At 38.4% G+C, this 10220-nt stretch overlaps 1 protein-coding gene across 2 annotated transcripts; it reads left to right on the top strand.

Moving 5' to 3' along the window:
• Positions 1-652: 652 nt before the first annotated feature.
• On the top strand, positions 653-8460 carry LOC111341063 (uncharacterized). 2 transcript variants are annotated; one of them, XM_022948013.2, is made up of 11 exons: positions 653-2138; positions 2285-2393; positions 2561-2674; positions 2978-3026; positions 3626-4677; positions 4766-4858; positions 4959-5051; positions 5309-5482; positions 6337-6434; positions 6819-6949; positions 7102-8460. In XM_022948013.2, the coding sequence occupies exons 1-11, from the start codon at positions 2032-2034 to the stop codon at positions 7260-7262; spliced, it is 2181 nt and encodes a 726-aa protein (XP_022803748.2). In that variant the 5' UTR covers positions 653-2031; the 3' UTR covers positions 7263-8460. The 2 variants fall into 2 exon arrangements, with proteins under 2 accessions (XP_022803748.2, XP_088614676.1); XM_088758550.1 differs by having other exon boundaries at positions 655-2138; positions 2344-2393.
• The last annotated feature ends 1760 nt before the right edge of the window (positions 8461-10220 follow it).

Here is a 10220-nt window from a genome sequence, read left to right as displayed (position 1 = left end):
AATATCGGCCAAATGTAGCTCATGGCCTGAGAGATGGCTGGCTCAAAGACCTTCCCTAAAGTAATAAGTCTCATTGCGCTTGAGCCCGATCTTCATCGATTTGAGGACTCTAAGAAATAATAAGCTATAGTTAACTTCTAGTGTCAATGGGAACTGGCTGGTGAACGTGACGGAGTCGAATTTACATAAATGCTTTCTCAATCGATTTTTTTTTTTTTAATCTTGGAAAGTGTTACAATCGAGTTCCTAAACAATGTACTGTGCTTTTAAATGTAGAAACCAGACATTATCCGAAAAAAAGGGTTAGTACATCCTCAAATAAGAGAGGCTCTCAGACATAGTATCTAGGCCTTCAAAAGACTTAAAGGATTAATTCAATACATTTTTTAGCCTTATTCTTCGGTCAGGGTATAATATTGCGAAGGCTGAGTTACGATCCAACTCTGTACGTTTTATATGAATTAATTTGCAAGCCACTTTGTATTTTTTTTTACAACGCCCACGCGACTGTCTCAGATTTTATTGGCAGTTATCAGGTTGATAAAATGTGATTAATCAAGGTCTTCTTTCATTCTTCAATATGTTATGCGTCAGGAATGGCCAACGAAAAACGTGATGATTTTGAAGGAAATTAAATGTAAGAAGAAAGTAAAGAACCTTGTTATGTTATAAAATGAAGGAACATTAACAACTTCAAGAATAAATTCACTGATGCTTTCACGGGAGAACAAAGAATATCTAAATGATGTCATTTCAGTGTTTTTGGGATCGTACTCAACTATCAACTATCAACGGTGGTAATAGGCTTGGGATTAATAAATCAATTCAGCCGATAGATTAGGTTAGACGTGAACTCTCAGTAACGCGTTTTCGTACACATCGACATTTGTTTTTCAAATTAATAACCTGTCGTGATCTTAATTAGCTGTAGTCGCGTTTTTAAGGTCAATAAATGGTTGCCAGTTCCGTTTTTGCGGCGTAACAAGTGAGAGTCACTCAACTGAACTGCTTAGTAACACTAATTTGTATTCTAAAGTCAAACAGTTCGAAAGCACCTCTCCATTAAAATTCAAGCTGCTGAGGACCTTACTGAAATTATTGTGTTCCTACGATATCTATACATACTTTTTGAAACAAGGACTATCAACTGCGAACGAGTCACTAATATAAACCCTTCAGGGGGAGAAGCCATGGGGCATAAAGTCGCGTTCCCTAAGAGACACGAGACATTGCAATGATTTCAAGATCTTTCTGGTGCATTTTTCTGTCTGACTTCGGAACCGCAGTAAGATCTTGGGGGCGGCTCTAGATAACACTCATCACCGTATTTGATAACTTCTAGAGGAATTGTTTTACGAGCCACTTGGTGTCCTGCATCTCTTTCACAGATCAGCGCGCCTTATTGGATTTTACAGAAGGAATAGGGTTGAAAGCAGGGATTTCATCGAGCCCGCTAGATTCTTCTTGCTTGAGAGGTTACATTGTTCTCACTTCCTGCCACTCAAGTATGGATTTCCGTCTCATGATATATATTTGTTTTCAGTTCTAATTGATAGACTTCCGCTGACGTGTTTCTCGCTTTCGGTATTTGTCTTTCTTCTTTACCACTTTTTTCTATTCTTATTTTGAAGTTGGTACAGCTCGAGAAAGCTGCATTACAGCTTGTTGAAGATGCAGGTCAAGAAACGATTATCCTGTGCAGTTGGAAATGTTTTCAACGACCTCTACCGACAGCTCGGACAGTCGTTTGAACTCGTGTTCTTCATGAACGTCGTCGAACTTTCAGCCTCAGAGGCAGGACTGATGTTACTCATCGGACAAATTGCGGACGCACTTTTTTCTCCAATCTCAGGGTACCTTGGCGATCATGTTAATATACCTTTCTTTTCAAAGAGAATTGGGAGGCGAAAGTCCTGGCATTTTTTGGCAACAGTTCTCATGGCCGTCGCACTCCCTCTTATGTAAAATGGGTGTTTTTTGTGTTCTGGCAATTATCAAAGCTGGCTTCCACTCGTTTACTTCAGCTTTTTCATGGCGCTTGTAAATATATGTTTCAACGTGGTGGAGATAAATCACATGGCTGTCATCACAACTGTTGCCGAGTCTGTGGAGGAATGCGCAGTTCTGAGCTCGATGAGGTATGCTTGTGGCAATCTTGTTTGAATTCTGCTTTAGTAATACATAATGCATATAGATGCGGCTTTATGTCTTCTGTTCTGCAGTGATAATGCGCGTGAAACCTAATGAGAATGTTATTTTTCTGTCTCGTTTTCGTGTAATAAAGAACTGTGTTCAGCTTCCTAAGTGGTGTTTACATTTATTCCGTCGCCTGGGGTCTTCTAGGACAAGACAGTGAAGTTACTCTTGGACCCAACAACCTGTCAGATTTTGCGGTTAGTAACAGCTCTAAAGATTCTATTTGTAAAGAAATTTCGTCAATCGTAAATTCATAACCTAAAAGAGCTAAGCTTTGAGTCCTATTTGCATTTCTCCATGCTACTCTACTGTGAAAGTCACCATTTCTAAAATATTTATCATTATGTTTGCTTTTCTTTTAAAGTACCTCTCATGGATTGCTGCTGGAACAGGAGTTTTTTTTGCAACCCTGTTTCTAATTGGCACAAAGGAGCCTCAGAGACGGGTTAGAAGAAGGAGCACATTCTCGGGTATTATGGTTAGTAAAAAACTGAGGTAAAAGTTCTTGTAGTGAATTTAATGTATCCCCGCAGTGATTATAGTAATAAAAAATTTATTAGGCAACAGCTTCTTGTCGCTTTCTCCTTGAACTATTCATATATCACCACAAATCATGTAAACCAGACTTTCGTTACGTACCCTGATTTTGGAAGCCTGCAATCAGGGTAACTAGATTGTTACGGGAAGAGCGTATAACGGCATTCCGCAATACAGCACGTTATATGCAACGTTAGGTTTGTAAGATGGATGAATTTAGCCTTGACTTGATATTTCCTTGTAGAGGGCTCCAGAAATTATTGTAATGCCACAGTTTGGAAGAGAAAGTGCGGGTAAGTCTTCAAACTTTAAACGATATAATACGACTCTTCTTTGAGACACAATGACGTAGTAAATTTATCAAATCGATGGTGGTTTAGCGTGGTCTGTTCTCTTGTCGACAACAGTACTCGTCATCACGGCGGTCAAAATGGCTTGACATGTAGTGTGATACGGTGACGCGAGCAGCGTCGTCTGTACTCTTATCGACAACGGCAAATTGGGCAATTATATTACGACATTACTTCCAATTGTGGTAACAATTGTTTTGCCAGTGTTCGTTTAAAATGCTTACAAGTTTTAATAAGTACATCGTTTTTAAAGAAAGTGCTGTTCAATAATTAATTTTAATTTATATTCTCTCACGCTATACTTTCAGACAATAGATTTTAAATATGTAGACGTGACGTCATACCTACAGACAATAGTTTTATGCGCTCTTGTCTTTACAAGAGCAGCTCAGGAATATGCATATTAAAAAAATTATTGGATTCGGTTTTCGCATGATACCGATAATTATATTATCAAGACCTCAGTTAGTGTTATCTGCCTTGATAATTATCACTACCATGCTCAACCTCATCCAATAATTGTTAAGTATCTTTTTTCAAAGGTAAAGGTTCTTCACAAGTCAACCTCGCTCATAGATTTGTGGACATGATTATGGCTTCGTCTCAAGTTGAAACTTATCAGCATGAGCACAACGGACATGAAGAAAACCAAAGCCATGAACAGCGAGATCGAAGAAAAAGTCTACTGCAGAAGTTTGCTGCTGCAATATTTTCTGATGGAGAAAACGAAACTGGCCTTACTCTATCAGTTCCTGATCCAGAAGAGGGAACTAAGAACCCAGATAGTGAGGATGCAAAATCTCAAATGTGTTTAGAAGTACAGCAATTAGATCGTGAACGTAAGAAGAGTCTGCTATTGCGTCTTTTGGACGGACTCCTCTTAAGACCAGATCAAGAAGAGCAAGAGCAAGCTAAATTCACTGTCGCTATTGAAGACGAAGTTACATTGGACAGTAAATGTGAAAGGTGTGTAACCGATGAAGATTACTATAGAAAGGAAGAGATCGAGACCTTTCCCAACGAAAAAACACGGAATATGTACAACAATAAAAACGAATCTGGTAAAGCTCAAACCGAAGAGGAGGAGAAAGAAGATGATGAAGAAAAAAGAATCCGGGCCATCCCAGAAACATCAATGGAGTCCAGACGTCGGCAAAGAAAGCATGCCATCGTGAATGCTTCGCTCAATTTTGATAATGGCCTCTCTAACTTTGGATTTGAATATGACAAAGGTGACGATGCGCCGAAAGGAAAACTTGTCAGAATTTCCGTTAGGAAGCCAAAGAAGTCTGTGACTTTCCGTGCACCTGAAATTTACGATATGCCGTCAGTGGATGAGGGAACGCGGAAAAACTCAAGCCTTGTTGAACTGACTGAAGAGGAAACCATCCGGAAAGAAAGTGCTCAGAAGTATGTGGAAAAAGAATTTTCCAAAGATGAATGTGTAGCATCATGCGAGGGCAACAATAATTCATCAGCTTTAGATGATAATCTTGATTTGGAAAGTCATCCTGTTCCATCGGACAAACTTCCATCAATGAGAAAACCTCCAAAAGGAGTTAAAGACTGGCTGAGAGATCCAAACTTGTATAAGGTGCAACCACACCCTCTTATTGTCTTGCCTATTTTCGCGACAAAGGTTTAAAAGCTTTATTTCCTTTTCGTTCTTGTGTCATTTTCAGGTAGCCATCATATTTACATGTTCATACCTTGCGCAGGACTCTGTATATGGATATTTACCTCTTTACCTTACAGAAAGGCTACTATTTGCAAAGGTATCGTGGTACAATCTTCTCTAATCGATTAAATATATATGTTACCATTTAAGATGTTCACTTGTGTTCTAGATAACGCTGTATTTCTTTCCTGTCTTAGGAAGCCATCGCTTATTTCCCAATTATTCTTCTGGTCAGTGCCTCTTTTTCAAGTTCAATCTGCAATGGCCTCAACAAGAGGATTGGAAGCAAGGTATGGTCATAACACGAGTTCAATAATTAACAGTTTCGTTCTAACTGGACAGTTACACGTGTGACCCTATTTTATATTTTTTATCGAAACAGCAGTTTTTCAGCGGGTTAGTTCTGTGGAAACAGTGAATGATAAGTTGTATGCCGTTTTCTTGGTCGGAAAAACATACTATTTCAAAATAATTAACTTTGCTATCGTTAATTGCATGTGTCTAATAGACCTTCTAGGCTAAATTTTGTATATTTCCTGGTGTTTAGTGGAGTTACCTTTTGGCGGGTTCTATAGTGATAGGCTGTGCTGTTTGGAGCTATTTTCAAACCATTTCCACCAGGCAGTCAACCTATGCACAAGTGATAATTATGGGAAGTGGTCTGTCCATCATTCATGTCATGGCACTTGTTTTTATCACCGAGCTGATTGGAGAAAATAAGGTTAGTATTGTAAGTTTTTGGTTTTAGCCAGGCATCCAACCAAACTCGCATAAAGTTAATATCGAGACTCGAGTCTTCCCCGAGGTACACCAATGGAGATTGATCTTGCTTGCGCAAATTTACGCTCCCCACTCCCCCTATGCAACGAAATTATCATTTAGACTATTTACTCGATCAGTTACGAACTTTTCCACTTCGTTTCGGCAAAAGACCCTCATCACCACCAATAACGAGAGAACTTTTGTTTTGAAAAGTTGAGTCAGAACAATGAACCATTTCTTGATACGAAAAAGGAGGACATTTAAACAAGCAGGAGCATACTTATACAGCCTGTAGGTGAAAAAAAAATGGAAAACTCTGCATTCAAGCCTATTATTTAGACCGCCTGAGCTTATTCCATTTTCGGGATAGATAACCCCAAAACTTCTTCAGGTTTCTCTGAAAGTTGGCAGGGATCCCTTTAAACGCCTACGTGTAGAAAGGCGCTTTGTAAGAAGGTATCCTGTCTAAAAACATACACCATAAACTGGCAAAGTGTAAGACTTCGCCCCTGAGTCCAGCGCACTACTAGATCAAGTTCACGTAATTGTGCACGATCCTCACAGTAAAAAGCACTATTTAAGCAATAGTGAAAATCAGACCTGAAAAAATTCAGGCCCTGTACGATCTCGTACAGGCCTGAATCTTTCAGGTCTGATTTTCTCTATTGCTTAAATAGTACTCTTTACTGCGAGGAACGTGCACAAATAACCGCAGTTCAGATATATGAATTTCATATATTCGTTGTGTTAGATCAAGTTCAGTGAGCTAACAGACATCGGCCTTAATAAATTGATATAATCATTGGCTTTTAGGAGACCAGTGGATCAGTGTTTGCCATTATCACTGTGATTTCTAGACTCTCAAGTGGTGGACTCGTCATTGGTATACAGAAATTTTATCCCGAAGAAAGGTTCGTAAACCATTATTTAGTCGCCATAGTTGTGAACGGTGGTATGTGAGCTCACTGATTTTACAAATACTGAAATTCAATTTAAGAGTTAGATTCTGTATCTTCGTACAAAGGAAATCATTATTTTCTGGTTCTACTAAGCTTAGGTTTACAGCTTTAACCCTTTAACTGCCGTGCATGAGTGATCCAGACAGAATTTCTCCTCACATGGAGATGAAGAAAAACAGTACTTTTATCAGGTGATTATAAGTTGATCCTAAACCAAATTCTCCAAAGTAATATCATGGAATAATTCTATGGTAGACAGGAAGGAGAATTACATATGAGATCTTGGAAGCGAAAGGGTTAAACTTCTTGTCATCTGATTTGTCTTTCTCGATTCAGGACCAGCTCAAATGGCGAGGTTAGCAACTATGTGCGAAACGTGTTTGCAATGGCGCCTGGAATACTAACTCTGGTAGGATCCCTGTTGGTTTTGCTTTATCAACCGTCAAACGTTTCTTGCAGAAGGAAAGGTAATGATCTTAAAATGTTCTTTGATTTTTGTATCTAAGCCGACTTATTGAGAATAATTGCAAACATCGTCCCCGCAATTATGTTATAGAACGGTCTGTTCGTGTATCTTTTCAAATGCATAACTTTTCCTTGTACCATTTTACCTGTTTAGGCTCACAGGATGTTGAGGCTCAAGCTGTCCAATCGTCGTCTAATGTCCAAGTTTCTGGGTGTCCATCTGAAAATGAAGCAACGTCAAACGTCAGCTTGGAAGCAAATCAAAGTTCTTCTCTCGCGACGGTGTATTCGTCTTCTGAAGACACAAAACTGTAATTTGTTCGGAAATATTTTATGCGTAGGTGTTGTTTTATCGATCTGTATGTTTATCAGCCTTTGAAAAGGTTAATTCCGGCCGTGAATTTGGGATTTTCTTATTCTTACAGTAAGAGACAGATCCTTTACAAGGAAAGGATTATGTGAGCACCAAAGCGGTTACCAGACGCTTGACACAGTTTGCATGCCTCTAACATCTCTCTTCCAAAGCAGATGCAGTAGTCCGCTTTACTTAAAATTGAATTATTTACAAATAATACTTTTTTTTAAAGAAACGGCTTAACTACCGTCCTGAGGCTAATTAATGGGATGTGGACGACGAACATGAGCATTTCCCAACAAGTTTCACTTGACTTGCTCTTTCAATCCACTTCCTTATGGTGATGCAAGGTTGACAGTCGTTTTCACATATAGTGACCACCATTTTTAACTATTGATATCCTCTTCAGTAAATCTTATTTACTACTGTCAGCTGGTTTTGGTTTCTATTTAAGGTAGACGTGTGAATTTCTTCATCCGTAGGGAAGTGCCAGTCTACTGGCTCTGTAAGCAAAACTTTAGACATGAAAGTCACACATGTACAGAGCTGGATTTGTCAACTCTAGCTAAGCTAAAGTATCTTACCCTAGAGATGTATGCTGTCAAGCTTTGCAAAGTTTAATGTTTATTTGGTCTGATCTGTTTTCTGAGGGAGATGTGGTGAGGCAATTCGCTAGCAATGCAATAACTGTCAGTATTCTACGATAAAATAACTAATCTGTCAGGCAATCATGAACGTGAGTATCCCAAACGGATTTCATACGACATAAGTCTATTGTTACTTGATCAACTTCCGATCCCCTGGCCTCGCTCCCCAAATTTTCTCAGTAGAAGTGCCCACAACTTAAATTTTCAATTTTAAATTTTATGGGAGGTATGGGTTCGAATCCCTTGGAAGCCATAATCTTTAAGGCTTCGAACGAGTTGCCAGTAATCAGATCCTTGCCGGTTTCACAAGATCTCTGGGATCACCACGGGGCAAACATCGCTAATTGCCAGAAAGAGAGATATGGCGAGAGGTTGTTTGATCAACGCTTTTTACCGCAGTTTTATAATAATTGGACTACGGTAATGTTGATATGAGGGTGTCTAGATAACCACGAAATATGCTATAAATATATGTTATAACACTGATAAACTTCTTTCCTTTATTGTGAAATCGTCCTTGTATAATAATCTCGACTTATTATCCAATTGTGCTTCGTAGAGTACAAATAACGCGCGAGACGAGTACGAATATCACATGATATTTATATTCCAGAAATTTCCACGATTCGCCCGCACTGAGATAACATTTTGGCGTTTTGGATAATAAATCTCTTATTAGACGTTTAGTTGTATCGCTGAGTATTTTTACGAGTTGTTTGTACTTTGATTCACCCTACGGGCTCGACAAAATACGACACAACTCTTAAAAATATTCAGCGATATTACACAACAAAACGTATAATAAGATATATATATTACAAAACTAGCCATAAATCGCCCGAAAATAACTTATTAAGTCCATTCGCGTATGGTAAAAATCTATCACTAGATTTCATCACATATTTCATGATTGTTTACGCAAAAACGTACGCTTCTCTTGTATCAACACTACCTACATCAACATCCATTTCTGATAAAAAAAAAAAAAAATCGGTCAAAAGGCGATGATCTCTCACGTGCGCAGCTCACGTGCGAGGAAAATGTCTCCACTCGCAAATTTCCTTTCGATTATGCAAATTAGGACAATCATCGACGATATCTTTTTTCGTCAAATTGATGACGCTGTGGTATGTAAATCAACTGAAAGCACGTTGGGGCATGAAGTTAAGGTTGAGCGATTTTTTGCAGGAAATAAAAATTTATCACTAGATTTCATCACATATTTCACGATTGTATCAACACTACTTACATCCATTTCTGATAAAATAAAAAAAGCGGTGAAAAGGCGATGATCTCTCACGTGCGCAGCTCACGTGCGAGGAAGATGTCTCTACTTGCAACTTCTCTTCAATTATGCAAATCAGGAAAGTCATCGACGATATCTCTTTTTCGTCAAATTGATGACGCTGTGGTATCAAAATCAACTGAAAGCACGTTGTGGCGTCAAGTTAAGGTTGAGCAATTTTTTGTAAGAAATAGATGATGATGAAATACGACAGTGCAGCTGTGTCCAAAGGCGGGGAATAGTCAACCCTTTTTTTTTCTTTTCTCTTTTCATAATGCTTTCTTTTTAATTCAGCTGTGGTCTCATTATCTTGAATAAATATTACGCTACATGTTGCATAGTTCAATTATTAGCCGTGTAAGCACATCTTCGGTAATTAAAGTATGGTGGAGTACTTCATTCCTTCATTTTTTTCCAAGCATCATAATGAATTTATGGTTTAACGTCGGTAAAAACTGTTATGTTTTATGTATTTTATTACTTGACTGATTTGGTTTTCTGATTTTACGTGTCTCGTTAACGGAACAGGTTTTTATATTATGAATGCACTGAATTACTATGCAGAGTCTCCGCGTCGCCATAATTGAGTACAATTTCCTATGTCCATGTTTTTACTGTTTCCTGCTCTTGTTCCTGACTTTTTCCGATTATCACGTCTCTCCAAATTTCACCTAGTTAACGACGGAGTTGTTCACTTTTTTGGTGATTGTCTCATGCTTAACGTCCCAGTAAAGTTATCGTTGAAGTGTGGAAGCAATCAAAGTTGGCTTCCAGTCGTCGTTTGAAATTTAAGCACCGAATTACACTTACTATCGGTGTAATGGCGTAATAACCTTCGCGAGATGTTGAAAGAACATAACATAAGTTTGTTAATATTTTCTCGTGTTCTCCCGAACAATCAGAACGCTCGTAGTACCTTAATTATTTTATTATGAGATTTTCCACTCTCGCTTTTTATCATTTGTTTGATGAATAACTAGGCTTTT

The sequence above is a fragment of the Stylophora pistillata genome, chromosome 4 (assembly GCF_964205215.1).
Source record: "Stylophora pistillata chromosome 4, jaStyPist1.2, whole genome shotgun sequence".
Taxonomy (NCBI): domain Eukaryota; kingdom Metazoa; phylum Cnidaria; class Anthozoa; order Scleractinia; family Pocilloporidae; genus Stylophora; species Stylophora pistillata.
This window is presented reverse-complemented; position numbering and strand designations above follow the sequence as displayed.

Coding starts and splice junctions, on each gene's coding strand:
- LOC111341063 (XM_022948013.2), top strand. CDS start 2,032: ATGGCGCTTGTAAATATATGTTTCAACGTGGTGGAGATAAATCACATG. Junction 2,675..2,977: donor GCACATTCTCGGGTATTATG/GTTAGTAAAAAA, acceptor ATTTCCTTGTAG/AGGGCTCCAGAAATTATTGT. Junction 4,859..4,958: donor AAAGGCTACTATTTGCAAAG/GTATCGTGGTAC, acceptor TTCCTGTCTTAG/GAAGCCATCGCTTATTTCCC.